This window comes from Nansenia antarctica (genome assembly GCF_963989245.1).
Source record: "Nansenia antarctica genome assembly, chromosome: 9".
In the NCBI taxonomy this organism is placed as follows: Eukaryota; Metazoa; Chordata; class Actinopteri; order Argentiniformes; family Microstomatidae; genus Nansenia; species Nansenia antarctica.
Window position 1 is genome coordinate 37,385,984 of NC_137679.1, and position 16,196 is coordinate 37,402,179.

A 16,196-nucleotide genomic window follows, 5' to 3' on the forward strand; every position below is an offset into this window, starting at 1 on the left:
CTTCAATTTTTCCCCCCTAATTCTTTGAGTTCGAAATAATCCTGAGATTAAATTGTTTTATGGAACGGAGCGGTTAGTATGTTCTTCTAACAGCTGGCTAGCAAGAAGTAGAATTTCATAAAAGGAAATGTTACAAACCTCTATCGCATCCACATGGGTTGTGAATACTTGTTGTACACTGAGTATCATAAACATGACCTGCTGCACCACAGGAGTCGTTCATAATCATAACTCTAATGTCTAAAATCAATTACTCAGCGAGCCAAATACAGGATGAATAATAACAATACATCAAGGCTGTGGTGACCTTATGGTGGAAGTGTCACAACACCGGGTGATTACAGTGGATTATATGTCAGCACAAAGAATATATCTGACCACAGTGATTTGGGAGAATCCACAATCTAGAGTGGTAATCTCCTGCGTCGTCCCCTTGGGCGACTAATTCAAGATATCCATTTCTGTTGAGCCAAGATATGTTACACTCCAAAAACATTCATCTCAGGGTCCAAAGTTAGTCCGTTTAATTACTTCTATATTGTCTTTCCTCAAACCCTCCCCTATACACACACATGAACCCCGGGTTCAAATTCCAATTCCAATCTTAGAGTACCTTCTTTGACTCCGTTTCTAAACCCTTGCTGTGCCCTAAAGATCAAAGTCTTCTGAAGTTGGTATAACCCTCATTACTTCTCATTAGTCGGTAACCTGATGCACTTTGACACGTCCAGCAGTTGCTGTGGTCAGCTGTTGATGGCCTGCTTAGGGGGGCCGGTGGGTGGGGATGAGGAGAAGGAGAAGGCAGCCACGATACGTATTGCAGTAGCCAGCCTAGCATGAACCCCAGTAGAGCTGTCGCCTCCAGCCCTAAACCAAATGGGACTGTTAAATCTGGGGCTGTGCGTCTCCAATGGCTCTGCTGCCATCCTTCTAGCACAGATCATTAAGGTTCCATAGCCTCCCTCTCTCTATAACACGCCACTGAAGCGTTTACAGTCAATGTGTAATTAAAGTTGGAATAAACAAGACCTTTTTTTCTTCCCTGGGTCTCTCTCTCTCTCTCTTTCGCTCTCTCTCTACTTCTCTCCCTCCCTCCCTCCCTCCCTCCCTCTCTCCCTCCCCCCTTCCCTCCCTGGGCCCTGCTTGTCTTTTTTGAGCGGACACCAAGTGAGGCGATTCCTATTGGCTCCCACAGAGACTCTGGCGATGGGCGCGCGGCCCTCGGTCTAATTAGAAACCTAAATACTTTGGGTAATGCCTAACCCCTGGGAATTCAACTGCCATATCTCTTCTACATGTGCTGTGTGGGAGGACCCTCAGTCGCCATCGGGGTGTCTCGTTGAAATACCCTGGACTGCTCCCCTCTGCACAGCTGTCCTCGTAGACGCCTTGCACTTACGACAGCATCGCTTTCATAGCTAAAATAGACATTTGTGTCCTAAGTGCTACAACACGGCTAATGCTAAATATTTAATTCCCACGGGGGCTAATTATGGTAGAGTACTGGCAACACGGATTCCTCCTTTTTTTCACTTCACATAACAACTGTAAAAAAGCAATTTGAGCATTTTTTCAATTAATTAAACACATAGACTTCCAGTAACCTCTTGCCATTTGCCCTGCAGGACCATCGCTAATTTGTGTAGAATAGACAAAGCATAAAGAAATGGGGGAAGCGAGTGTTCTTTTCAAAATGAGCCCCTACAAAGGAATTAACATGGACAAAAGACCCTTTTTTTGGTTTCGTTTTTTAGAGTGATCACATTTTATCATTTTTAAAACCCTGAAGTATATCTGGTGTAGTTTTTAAGAGTTGTGAACCCATATCAGATCATTGTAAGCATGAGAAACCAGCTCCCATTATGTTATCAAAGCCTTATGAGAGTCTGGCCGTGAAACTAATCCCTGATGTATTTTTAGTCACAATTGAGTGATGAAGTGAAATTACTACATCAATGATAAAATAGAGCTTTCTGAAAAGGCTTCACATTAGTATTATTAAATGAGCTTTTGAACTGAAGATGAAGATAGATAGTATACATTGTACAACATGCTTAAACAACCTTGTCCCTTCAAATGGATATGCCATATGGCAAGCAAGAAATAGGCAATAATATGGCAAATAAAAAAGAATATACTTTGACTATTATTAGTACTTTATCCCAAAACTTCCAGACAATTGCAAAAGTGAGATTAGTGTGTGTGTGCACGCAGTGCGTGTGTGTGTGCGTGTAGGTGTGTGTGCGTGCGTGTTTGCGTGTATGTGTGTGCGTGTGCGTGTTTGAGTGGTTGTGTGTGTGTGTGTACAGTGTTATGCTCTGAGACAGGACAGTGGGGAGCCAGGCAGTGATCTCGGCACACCCAGCCTCATATAAAGGCCCCTGTCATGGCGGGAGATCAGAGGCAGCCCGTGAAATCCAGCTAATAGTCATTATGGGATCTCCTTCCCTGCTCTCCCTACCTGCTCTCCAGGCAGCTCCCTTTCACTCCTCATTTGCATCATGTCATCTTATCAGCATTCACACAGAGAAAGGACAGATCACACAGCAGACAGACAAGCTCCTCAGTAAATAATAAGAGAGAGAGAGAGACGGGGGGGCCGGGGGGGGATGGGGGGGGACGACAGTACGGGAATACCAGGATACTGTATTATGTATCCTCCATAATGTATTAAGAGCAATACAAACATAATGTGGAAATGCAGCCGTTGAAAACAATAGAAGAAAGAATAGGCTGAGTAATGCTATTTTATCTCTAATGTAAAATGAATGGATGGCCCGTGGCCTTTGTAGGGTGTTCTTGCGTGCTTTCCCTCTGTGCTCTGCGGCAGGGTGAACTCTCTGGACCCCTTGAGCTCATCCACTCCCGGACCCAGTCAATAAGGCTATTTCTGATCTCCGGATGGCTAGGGTTTCAAAGCCTGTTTAACTGGGCGCCCACAAAGCCGGAAGCACCAACCTCAGCCCTCTCCTCCTTCCCTCCTCCTCCTCTCGCCCCCGCATGGACCTTTCTCTAAATATTGAGAGGGGGCTCAGCTTCCCATCCCCGCAGTAAAGGAGAGGGGAGAAACACCCCCCCCCCCCCCGCCCCCCTCACACACACACACACACACACACATACACACACACACACACACACACACACATACACACACACACACACATACACACACACACCCACACAGTAGTGACGAAAGACAGGGAAGCGCAGGTCAGGGCTCCCGGTGCTAAGCTGTGAAAGGCAGACGTTAGGCAGAGTAATTACACGCAGCGCTGCTCTGGGAGTGATTAGTGATAGTTGTCTGTTAAAAGTGTTTGGAGCTGAGGCCCTTTATGTGTCACGCTTGCCTTCACCTCGACTAACATCTAGGTTTCATTTGCATCCAGGAAAGAGACACGTGTCAACACACAAACATCAATAACAGACATCTTATACCGTAGTATTTTCCGTAGTATCGGATCTTATTGGCAGAAAATGTACAGTATTTCACAGTATTTCGTTTGGTATCTTGTTTGTTACAATATCTGCTAGTCCTACCTATTTACCACACATGAAGTAATCTATCAAAGTATCGATTGATATGGTTTCTTTTAGAACAGAAACAACACGTTTTGATAAGCGTTGGGATTTCACCACTGTTTAAGGAGATTTATAAATATAACCTATATTTGTGGTTAAGAAGCTTGGTTTCCTGGTATAAAAAGAAAAAAAGCAACAACAACAACAAAAAGGAAAGGCACAAAATGGCCACTACAAAGGCTGTATCCATTCCGGGGTCATGTGACGCTTCGGTGAGCTGCCGTCAACACACTCAGGTGTCGCGGCTGAGCCTGCCAGCCTTTGATGTCACCGCCGTATTTACGTTGGCGGCTGGCGGGCGTCTCACTGCGGCCTGCAGATGTGTCCGCCTGCCAGGTGAAAGGTGAGCAGTCTCACAGATAGCGTATCCAGTTGTAAAACATCCCAGGGAAAGAGAGAGAGAGAGAGAGAGGGAGAGAGGGAGAGAGGGAGAGAGGGAGCGTGGGATTAGACATCAGATCACTCCTAAACAGCACAACACAAGGGTTCTTCAGCCTAAAGGATTGGCTGGGGGGTGGGGGGGGGAGGGGGGAGAAACAAACGCAGACGTGGACAGAGGGGTTGAGAAACACCTGAGGGGGCTTTCTGGGGTTGAGTGGGAGGTAAGACAGTACCTGTGGGTGGAATCCCTTTCAAATCTGCACCAGGTGTGGGGCATTAGGAAGGGTATCTCCGTTTGGGCTTTCTACGTCTTGCTCAATCACCCAGGGCAGTGTCTAAAGTGCTGCTATACCCCACTGCTCAAACCTCCCACTGGCCACACCGAGGCGCTCCGCACAGTACAGAACAGCACCGCTCAGAACCTTATGGGTGCGTTGGTAAATTCACTCTGAGAGCGCCGGAGCGCACACTGAGTTCAACTTCATAAAGTGCTGATCAGATCAGCGAATTTACGAATGCAGCCTATGAGTCAGGTCTGAAATGTGTCCACTGTGTAAAAAAAATTGTGTACACACAACTGCACACAACACATACTGTAATTATGAGTTGGCGATTTCAGCTAATATAGGATTTTGTATTGTGTAGATATTTAATTTTACTTAGTTGCCATTATGTTGCAAAACAACATTTTGTCTGCATGGATTTTTATTGATGAGGGGTGAAAACAACATAGAATATCGATCAATATTGAACACTAAAGCGCCAAAGTGCACTAGAATACAGTTCTTCATTACAGAGAGAGAGAGAGAGAGAGAGAGAGAAAATGGAAAATAACGCCACGTCGCCATTGTTGTTCTTGCAGATTATACATGACACATAGAATAAAGGGCATTGATTGTGAAGACGTTTAAATGTATCAAAGGCATTGGGAGGGAGAAACTCAATACCTCAGCACTAGGAGGAGGAAGGAGAATGAGACTGGGCATGTGCGGAATGCGGAGTGGCAGGAGAGAGAGCAATCTAAATTTCAAATGTTGAGGAAATGTTTTCCACTCTCGTGTTTATGAAACATGGCTGCCGGGACTACAAAGGTAAGGGGATATGGCATCAAAGCCCCCCCTTTAAAAAACAAAAAAGGCAACATCGCTGCATCGGAATGCACGGCAGAACATAATACTCGTCTCTCATCTCTCTTCTCCCCTAACCATGCAGACTTGTTTGATTACAGTGTGCAAGGGCCCAAATCAAGCCCTTGCAACTCTTTTTCTCACTGTCGTGAACCACTGAGTTTGGCCCAAGTGGCCCCAAGGAAGACTACAGTTGAATGAGGAGAAGGTGGTTGTTGCCTGAATGGAAAAAAAACAACAACCTCATTTTGGTTTGTTCAGAACAACAGCGACGGTGGGGACGGAGGTGTGTGTGTGTGTTTGGGAGAGAGAGAGAGAGAGGGAGGGAGGGAGGGAGAGAGAGAGTGCTAGTGGTGTCCTGTAATGTGTGCGGTGGACAAGGCCCGAGACTGCATGTCTGATGACAGTCAGGCAACATATCGTTTACAAGCTCCCTCAGCAAAAAAACACCCCCACGTCCATCTCCAGCCACAGAGCTTGCCCTCTACTTAAGGCAACAAGCCTAGGGTTCAGCATTACAAGCCTATTAAAAGATACTTTTAATTATGCACAATTCTCCCACGGGATCGTTTTCTTCGTGAACTCCCGTGTTACTTTGACATCTCGCAATTCGGAGAAAGAAAAAATAAAAAACGCACAACTGGAAGCATGTGTTGTTCCTTTCTCGTAACCAATTAAAGGGCATGTTGACAGATTCTGGCTGCTGCTGGTTTGTGCTCCGCTAACGCATTTAGTGATGAGCGACGATGGGGTGGGGTGGGGGGTGGGGGGCTGGGTGAGGGAGAATGGGGTGGGTGGGGGGTGGGGGGGGGTTATGGGGTGGTGGGGGGGCAGGGTCTCGTGTACCCTGAGGGGTTAATGTATTTACAGTACCTGGGCTGTGATCTCATCATTAACCTTATCAAGTTCTATTACATATCACATACATAAAAGCCAGCAGCGCATCTGCAGTAGCCTGTCCAACTGAACTCATGACTCATACACATTTCAGATGGATTAGACAATGCAAATATCCAGGGGATAAACTCTCTCCCACACAGTGTATTATCATTCCACGGCTAATTCGTTTCTACTGTACGGTGTGTGTGTGTGCTGCGCCTTAATCAAGGTGTTTTCCTATTATTACATCAAACACCTTCAGGGCTCCGTGTTCTCAGTGCGGGTTAACCATATGGTGTCTAGTCTATTGTAGTATCATAACAAGTCATCCATGCTATGTTTTCCTACTGGCTGGTAGGACAGGCGGCACTGAGTCCACGTGACCACGAATCAGTTGCCTACAGTAGAGAGAGAGAGAGGCATAGGAGGGATATGGTACTATAGGGAAGGTATGGTACTTCTCACATGGCTGGACCATCTGTGATCTCTAAGATACTGTATATCAACACGACTGGCAAGTGGGTTACAGTCTATAATGTGTATCATCTCACCCAGAAGCAGCGATGGTGTTAACGTTGGAGGTACTGACGGGGGCCTCCTCAAAAGAGCTCATTTTCACATTACTCCGGCTTCATTATGCTCAATCAATATTCGTTTAGTCACTGGGGCTATTGACTCCTTTAAGAAAATACAATTATAGGTAATTTGTCTTGTCATGGAGTAGGGTGTTTTATCCCTTTTACCCTGCCTCCCCCCCTTTCAGAAAAGCTGACGGCCCGTGGACGCAACTGTAAATATATTTTTTGATAAGACATTGAAAAATCAATGTGTGCTTCCTGCAATCCGTCTCGAGCTGATCAATCATCATCCGCACAGCTGGCAGTGGGACGCGAGAGAGAGTGTGGAAATGGAGGAGAGGGTCGCAATCTTTGTCTGATATCTCTCATTTTGGAATCACTTCTCATAATAGGGTCATCATTTCAGCACTTAGCCAATCCCAAGGCCTGCCATTCACCCAGGGACGGTTGGGGGGGGGGGGGGACAGCCTCCACAGAAGAGAGACGAGCAGTCTCATTCTCTCACCATACATCTTCATTCAGATTGACAGAGATGGAAGTGATGTGAAAATAAATCTATCTGTTGTGGGCCCAATCAGAATGCTTACGTTGCCTAAGTAGTGGTTGACAGTGAGTTGATAATGCCAGAAATAGAAACAATATTTATTTTTTTAAAGAAAAAACGGTTTTATTGTCAGTATTTTAGGTTTGTATATAGTCAGTTGGATAGATTAATTGTAAACGTATTTAATAGCAGAAAAATAAAAGTGTACACACATAAACAATATAGAGGAGTACAGTAAAGCACTCCAGACATAGCTCCCATGGGATGTTTCAATACCACTGTCCTGTCATTGTTGCCTCTCATGGATTCAACATTTGTCATTCAGTTGCGTATTAAACATCAGTCAATGGATGTGGTGTCAGGAGCATATATTATTCTTTGTTGTGTGATATTTCATTTCAAAGTTATATAATAACTTATATAATAACTTTGAAATGCATGTTTGCAATTAGAAGAGTTTGCCCTAAAATACACTGAGATTCTATAGACTCTATGCCTCCATATGTAGGCCTTTAGGTAACTCCATTATCTGGATACTGTAGGAACATGATCTCATGACATAACACAACACAACGACGATACACATTTCTAAATTGACCACCAGTTAAATCAGTATACTTAATTGCTTGGGATTTACTGAGTTAAATGGGCGAATAAATGTCACATTGAATAGACAAATAAACAAACAAACAACACAAACACCCAAATGAGTCGTCTTTTCTTGACTTTTAATACATCTCCAATCAATAATACAACCATTCGCATTGCAATGACATGACATAGGGTGTCAGAAATACAGGATCATCATTCACCCAAAAATATGAAAGTGTGAATATTCGATCATAGACTATATGTATTATTTTTATTTGAAAAGCAGTTGATATTATAGTTCGGGTCGAGTTGTTTAGTTGAGGGGCGCAGTACACTTATGTTTAATCATTTAATTTAAAAAAAATGCAAGGTCAAAAACAAATTACATCCATTATTTGCAGCAGATCTCCCCAAAGCATTGAGAGCGAGACTGTTTTGAATTTCAATTGGCTTCCAAGTGGCAAAAGCCCTTAGCTAATACATCAAAGAAAAATTGGTGTCAACTAATCGGTTTAGGACACAGATTTAGAAAGGCTAAAATCCTTATGAATACTTCAAGCCTACCCTTGTAGCCTATGACTGGCCACTGCTTTGGAGCAGCATACCTGACCTTGTGCAAACGAGGGAAACCTGTCAAGCGCTTGACGTTAACCAACTTTGTTAACTTAACCATCCTCTGTGTGAACGCGAGAGGCAATTAGTCTGCTACAATAGTTAATGCTTTCTAATAATAGTCTCTAAATCCAAATTAGATTACGCCTACTCCCTTAGGCATTTGGAGTGCGATGCATCATCCTTCACATGGTTGCTACACCGCTGGGCTCTATTTAGCTCTTACTTGTTCAGTGTGTCGGCTAAATATATACTTCCCTAAATTACAAACTGTATTGTCCTTAAAAAGTATAGTAGCCTATGTGTGACACATGTGCATGCAGTTTCTTGTCAAAGGCGTCCGGTCCAGCAGTGCATGTGTGCACATAAAGCATTTTGCATGGTTTTAAATGGATGGCAATTCATGTCAGGATCTTATCATATATATTTTGAGAAGCGACAACTATAGGCCTATAGCAGAAATATAAAATACTCTATATACGTTTAACAAGTGTATAATAACAGTAGGTATCACGATAACATTATAGGCTACACCGCTTCAAAGTGCAAGGTTCAAGATTCATGATAGCCACAGCATTCTGCGCCATGCATGACTATTTCAATCCGGTTATAGTAGTAGTAATTATATATTTTCAAAATCGTCAGCCCAGAAATAAAGTGACACGCGCCTTTACAAATTGCTGGGAAAAAACACAGTTGCCTACCTTCCCCGTCAGTGTCCCGCTCCATGTGATCTCCCAGTTCCCTCCTCCTTCAGAGGACACCTCCAACCGCGTCTGGAGCCTAAGAAGTCATTATTGTCGATAATAGAGTATCAATGAATATTGACGTCATTCAAATCCTCTCTCCTCTCTCGGTATCCCCGGTAACCGGTTGTGCTATTCAAATGTGCACTGAGCATTGGCCATTCATTTACGTCCTTCATGCAAGAACAGTGAATATAATTGGCCAATAATGCAATGAATGTTTAAAGCATACACCCTCGAGGACTATTCAGGAAACGTGAAACAACACTATAGGATTGTCATTTCTAGATATTTCTGCATAAAATGAAATTAATTTGAATTGTTTTTTGTTTTGAAAAAAAAGCAAAAAACGTTATAATAGTCTCCTATTATCCAGCCTTATCTGAAGTGAGAAAAAAAACAATTGACTGAAATTACGTTTTTATTTTTTAACGTAAAGCTCACCGTTTATTTAGCGTTCATATTTTAATAAACTATGAGACCTGCTGATATAGGTCACCATAGTCTATGACCTATATGACACATACTGTATGTGTATACTGACTAATAGTAGCCTATGGATGACAGTGTGTAACTATTACTTCATTAGTATCATTAGCCTTATATTAATGGTGTATGTATAGCGCTGTTATTTGCTGCAAGAGCTGTAGCAATAAGAACAAGTAGGCCTATAGGGGGGTACGGGCCGAATGATAATGAGTTGTCGTAACGCTGCGGGTGGTTGTAAAAGTAGGTCTTATAGTGCCATTGTCATCATCGTTACTCTTTCTTCATGTATCTATCGTTCTTGCATTTTCCCCAACTCTGCATTGGCCCACACTGTACCCGCGTCATCATGCTTTGCTCTCGGGAGGTTTTCAGAGCGTAACAGCACGTGACTCTGTGCACACACTTTTTTAGCAGCGCCTACAGCGATCCCTTTCGGTTTACCGGAGATTTGAACTCTAAAGCCACACCGTCGACAGAGTGACTATGGACTGGATGGATCTGTATTCTGGAGAGAGAAAAAAATAGACAGCCCCCTTTGATTGTAAAATAACCCAGTTAATAAGTACATTATTATGTAGTATTGTTCTAATCATAATAATTAATATTATTATTTGTGTTGTTATTGTTGTTATAATTATTAGCATTACCATTGTTATTATTATTATTATTATTAGGCTACTATTACCATTATTATTGTTATTATTATTGTTATTAGGCTATTATTGTTATTATTATTGTTATTATTATTATTGTTGTTGTTGTTATTGTTATTAGTCATTATTCGTAGGCCAGTTCAATGTAATATAAGCATCAATAAAACTATAGGCCTTTTGCTTTGTAGATTATCCGCAGGTGCCTAAAACACCATTATGGTGGAATAATAAAAACGGGATAACATAATGACCAACACAAAATCAAATATGTCGGCCCATCCTATGTCTCAGCAGTTAAATGTATTTGGAGGACTCAATGGAGATTACATCCATTGGTCGTAGCGGATTTGCTGTATTTCATATGGTACTAATCTGCTCTCGCTTGGGGCTTTTATGACTTTCGGGGAGAGTGTATCTGACTGGTTTATTCTTGGATCTACATGGCATAAAACTATTCAACAGCCGCCTCAGTTCACAGCTCACAAATATGGGTATTTTCATGAGTGTCAAAGTAGCCTATAGATTTAGGCAAATATTACAAAAATGACTGTTATGGCAATAAGCATGTATGCAAATTTGAAATTAATAGGAATATGTTTATGCGTATAATTAGCGCCATCTTCTCATATCTTACCATTTCCCTAACAACGTAAAAACGAAAAAAAAAAAAAAGAAAGAAAGAAAAAAAAAGCGCCTAAGAATGTCAATGTGCGATAATATAAATCCAGTTGAAAACCGTCACCCTTTTAGCTCCCGGACCGGAGCCGACTTTAACTCACCGAGAGTCATTTAGGCTGTTTTGAGGCATAATATTCAAAAACAATCAAGTTTTGTGCTCAAAGAAAACAATAAGCCACAGAGAAAGAAAACCGAACACCGAGCGCTATTCCTTTCGTATATCTGGCCAGCCTTTCCTAGCAGACAACAGCCCATTTGATATTGATCAAGTGTGAAAGTGACGGCGTCGGTCGTGTATTTAGAAAAAGAAGAAAGTTGGAGCTGATCTATACAGGCTCGCTAGTATCGCCATCCAGGGGCTGGCGTCTGGCTGCAACGAGCCTTGTTAGAGGGGAAAAAAGAGAGAGAGAAATAGCGGGAGAAGAAGGATTGTTAGTCAGAGAGAAGGGGGAGAGATGTGGGGCAGAAAAAATAAAACATGGAGAGAGAGAGAGAGAGAAAGGATAGCGAGGGGGAGAGAGAGAGAGAGAGAGAGAGAGGGAGAGAGAGAGAGAGAGAGAGAGAGAGAGAGAGAGAGAGAGAGAGGGAGGGAGAGAGAGGGGGGAGAGAGAGGGGGGAGAGAGAGAGGAGAGAGAGAGAGAGAGAGAGAGAGAGGAGAGAGAGGGAGAGGGAGAGAGAGGGAGAGGGGAGAGAGAGGGAGAGAGAGATGGGAGAGAGAGGAGGGGAGAGAGAGAGAGAGAGAGAGAGAGAGAGAGAGAGAGAGAGAGAGAGAGAGAGAGAGAGAGAATCGATTCAGGCAGGGCTGTGGTAACCCAGCATTAAGCTTGCCTTTTCCTTCGATGACTACACCCTCTGAGAGGAGGAGCGTGGAGAACGTAGTAGGGCGTCAGAATCCTCAATTTCCAACTTAGCATCTTGGTCGAACATTTTCCCAAGCAAAGCCCCCCATCCGACGGCCAAAAAAACTTCTTCTGCACGGCATGAGAGAGAGGGAACAAGCGAGAGAGAGAGAGAGAGAGAGAGAGAGGGAAAAGGGAGTGATAGAAAAAGAAAGCGCCTATAGCAAATTACAACAGCCCAGTTGTAGTTGAGAGCGACCAGAAATCAAACCAAATCTATATCTAAGTCTTATGTTATGTATTCATTTAGATTGTGACTTTTTTACATTCATTCAGAGGGGGGACAGACAGCCGGTCTGTTGATTCGAGACTCTCTCTATGACTGAAATCGGACAGTGCATGAGAAAATAACGGGAAAAAGTGCGCACAGTAAGTGGCTTACTTTTTTGGGGGGCTTCGTGCACCATGGCGTATCCACAGGGCTACTTGTATCAGCCGTCCGCCTCTTTGGCGCTGTATTCGTGCCCGGCGTACAGTACGAGTGTTCTTTCGGGACCCCGGACAGAGGAACTTGGGAGATCCTCGTCGGGCTCCGCGTTTGCACCTTATGCCGGATCTACCGCGTTCACCAGCGGCGCGTCGCCGGGCTACGGCTCCCATCTCCCGTACGGCGCGGACGCGGCGGCCGCTGCCACCTTCTCTTCGTACGTGGTGAGTGCACGGATACAATCGGGAGTTGTTGAGCACACAAACAAATATGTGACATCTTCTTCCATGCATGAATCGTTATTATGTATGTTTTGCATTCGAGCCCTGTGCAAATGAGGTGAAATGTATTTTGGGGTTTAGCGTCCCAGGTGCTTATTTTGCTGTTTACTAGAACTAACATTTAAGTATCCCAGATAAAGTTAGTTGTATAGAAGCCAAGGGCCCATCTGTGTCCATGCAAAAGCTGAAATTGCATAAAATAACTAGGCCTACTTAGACTAATTAGCATTCTTTTGTTCTATACTATAGGCCTTCTCAAAGGAATGAGTTAACAATGTCGTATACCAAATCAGTTGTCGCACAATAACAACTCATGGGAAAATCGCTCAGTGTCGGACATAATACACACATTATATGGCAATATCTGTCTGGTCTTTTATTTATTACTCGGTTTTGAAATGGCAAACTATTTATTTCCCGTCCTTCTTAAGGACATGGACCTAATGTTCGTTGTAAAGAGCATGTAGCTCAAAATGTTTCACATGCACTGAGTCTGAAAGAGTGCTGAACACGCAGTGAGAACACGGATGAAGCAGCTAGAGTATAGCTGTAATTAGGCCTAATGGTAATAGGCCTACAATACCGTCTAACAGTCTAATTAAATGCGAAGAAAAAGCTACGGAAGGCTATAGGCCTATCATACATGATGCTGTTTTATCCAATTTGTGTATGTTTCGGTATTTTTCAACATAAATATTGACTTCATGATGGGATCCAACTGTGAGCAAAAAAACACAAAGTAAAGAACACTGCCAACATCCATCTGTTCGCATTGCTGACGCATTTTTGGTTTAATGCAATCAGCCTAATTTTCAGGTGTGTGTGTGTGTGTGTGTGTGTGTGTGTGTGTGTGTGTGTGTGTGTGTGTGTGTGTGTGTGTGTGTGCGTGTATGTGTGTGTGTGTGTGTGTGTGTGTGTGTGTGTGTGTGTGTGTGTGTGTGTGTGTGTGCGTGTGCGTGTGTATGTGTGTGCGTGCGTGTGTGCGCGCGCGCGCGTGAGAGAGTATGTTTTGATGTCCTGCCGTGGTTTGACTCTTGTGTAACTGTTTAGAGTGATCGTTGACTAAAACTAAACTAGTATTTTAATTATTTCCCCCCGTGGCCTTTATTTTTTATAGGGCTCTCCATATGACCATAGCACGGGAATGGCTGGTTCTATAGGATATCATCCCTACGGGGCACACTTGGGCTCCTATCCTTACGGTGACCCGGCATACCGGAAAAACGCCACCCGGGACGCCACTGCCACTCTCAAGGCCTGGCTCAACGAGCACCGCAAGAACCCTTACCCCACCAAGGGGGAGAAGATCATGCTGGCCATCATCACCAAAATGACCCTCACCCAAGTGTCCACCTGGTTCGCCAACGCCCGGAGGAGGCTAAAGAAGGAGAACAAGATGACCTGGACCCCCCGGAACCGGAGCGAGGACGAGGAGGAGGACGAGAACATCGATCTGGAAAAGAACGACGACGACGAGCCCAACAAGCCATCAGACAAGGGAGACTCGACAGACACAGAGTCAGGTCTGTAGAAAAAAAAAATACATCAATTTTTCATCGGCAGTCGTTTCCACTCAGGGTGCAAAATTGATTGCTGGTTAATGGTGGTATATTATTTATAATGGGACAATTGCTTTAAATAATAATCACCTTGAACTCCCCTCATTTGACTCCTCATGGGCTGAAATTGCTGATGACGTACAGTGTTTAACAGTCAATTTATCTTTAACTGCATAATAGGGGATGCAGCTGGTGTATTGCACTGTGTATTCGGATAATGATAGTTATTACCGTTATGACATTATCATTAATATCATGGCTTTTAGTTGTGGTGGATGGTGGTATAGGCCTACTATGGCTACACAGGATCATAAATATTATCATGGCAATAGGTAATTTCACAAATACATATTTGTACATTTTAATCGCCAACATATGTCTATATATGCCACATTGTTATGCCACATATCTTAAGCAGTAACTTAACTCGTGCTTATGTCTCTCGCTGTAGATCATAAACTGCTGAACCCCGGGGACATACCGTGCGACAGATTTAAAGAGGAGAATCATGGCAAAGAAATGGATCCCCTTCTGAGCGACTCGGAATTAAAAGACCAAGAGGAGCGGACAGAGTTACTGCCAGAGTCTGCGAAACCCACCACCTCGTCTCCGTCGGCCGCGCTGCCTCGGGGAAACGAGCTCGTTGCGCAACAGAAGCCGTCAGACATGGGCCAAGCGCCGGGCACAGTGAACAGCAACGTGACGTCTGTTATTCATTCGCCCCCATCGGCCCCTAAACCGAAACTCTGGTCTCTCGCAGAGATCGCCACGTCCTCAGACAGGTGTAAGGGCAGCAGTGAGGGGATGGGGGGCCACAGCACTGTCATCGCCACCAACGCTGCAGCGTCACCATCCAGGTCGTCCCCCCAGTGCCATACTCACCCGAATAGCACGGTCCTCTCACGGCCTATTTACTACACGTCCCCCTTTTATCCGGGCAGCTACACGAACTATGGCGGTTTTGGACATCTTCACAGCAACCACGGCTCCGGCACAGGGTCCACGGCACATTTCAATGGATTAAACCAGACTGTGTTAAATAGAGCAGAAGCTTTGGTAAGAGAAAGCCAGAAAGTCAGAGGCCAAACGCAGGTAGATCTTTGTAAAGACTCCCCTTATGAACTAAAGAAAGGTATGTCAAACATTTAATACCTGATTCCCTTTCCAATCAAATCGGACTTTTATTTATTATTTGTGGTTGCATTTAAGTAAGAAAACAAAAATAATGATTGAGCAATTTCTGAAAACAATTATTTTCTGAGTAAATGCTTATTATCAACTCTTAGTTTCTGAATGGTTAATCCTAAAGAGATGTAACAAGAATGGTCTTAATCGCTGCAGCCGCCTGAGTCTATTTGTATTGAAGACTAATATGTATATTTAATGTAGCATTTTGTATTTAAAATGGACAATACACTATCTTTGAAGTAAATTATGGAAAAAAATGACACGTGTGCAGCGATTATTCCGGGGTGAGGGGGGGGACTGTTTTTGTTTCATGTGTCAAAAGTGTTATATCTGGACCGCGAAAAAAAAAAAACTCATAGGCCTATAGCCTAATGAAAAAGGTAGGCCTGTTCATTGATGGAATAATTTCGCACCATGACAGGTGTAAGCATTTCGATTTTTAATTTAAAAGCATTCAGCACTTAACTTTATAACAGAGAATGTATATGTTTAAATGTTTGAAGTCCTCGAAACGAACAATCTTTCAGGTCTTTCCAGATATATCTATTCTTGTTTATGTGTTCAGGAATTTACAAATATGTGTAGTTTATTGAGTATTTCTGTCTCTTCGGGGGTGCCTATTTCCATTCTACCTGGATACAGGATAATTGTTCTGTCGGTGAATATTGATATGATAACAACGGTATAACCAAGGCGCAGTCATTTAACCCAATTACTCCCCAACCGCATCGTGTTTTATGCAAAGCAATCAGGTGGCGAACTCCGGTAATGAGTTCGATTTTATGCCAAATTTAGACCTCATTACTATTTCCAAGGCGTGGCAAAGCTGTTAAAGGACGCAACCATGCATTTATGGCTTCAGAGCAATACTGCCCGGTTATATCATTAATGTCGCAGGCTCCTTAATGACGCGTTGGATGTGAAACACTGATGATTTGGAGAATGTGGGTAGCGTGTCGTGCACCCAGTGAAGGCCACATAGCCA

General features: G+C 43.5%; 1 protein-coding gene across 1 annotated transcript; it reads left to right on the forward strand.

Moving 5' to 3' along the window:
• Positions 1 to 12,161: 12,161 nt before the first annotated feature.
• Positions 12,162 to 15,172, forward strand: irx5a (iroquois homeobox 5a; the record flags this gene model as incomplete). The annotated part of the gene is made up of 3 exons (XM_080538994.1): positions 12,162 to 12,407; positions 13,582 to 13,987; positions 14,475 to 15,172. 3 exons carry the CDS (start codon positions 12,162 to 12,164, stop codon positions 15,170 to 15,172), a joined length of 1,350 nt encoding a protein of 449 aa, XP_080395120.1.
• Between the last annotated feature and the right edge of the window lie 1,024 nt (positions 15,173 to 16,196).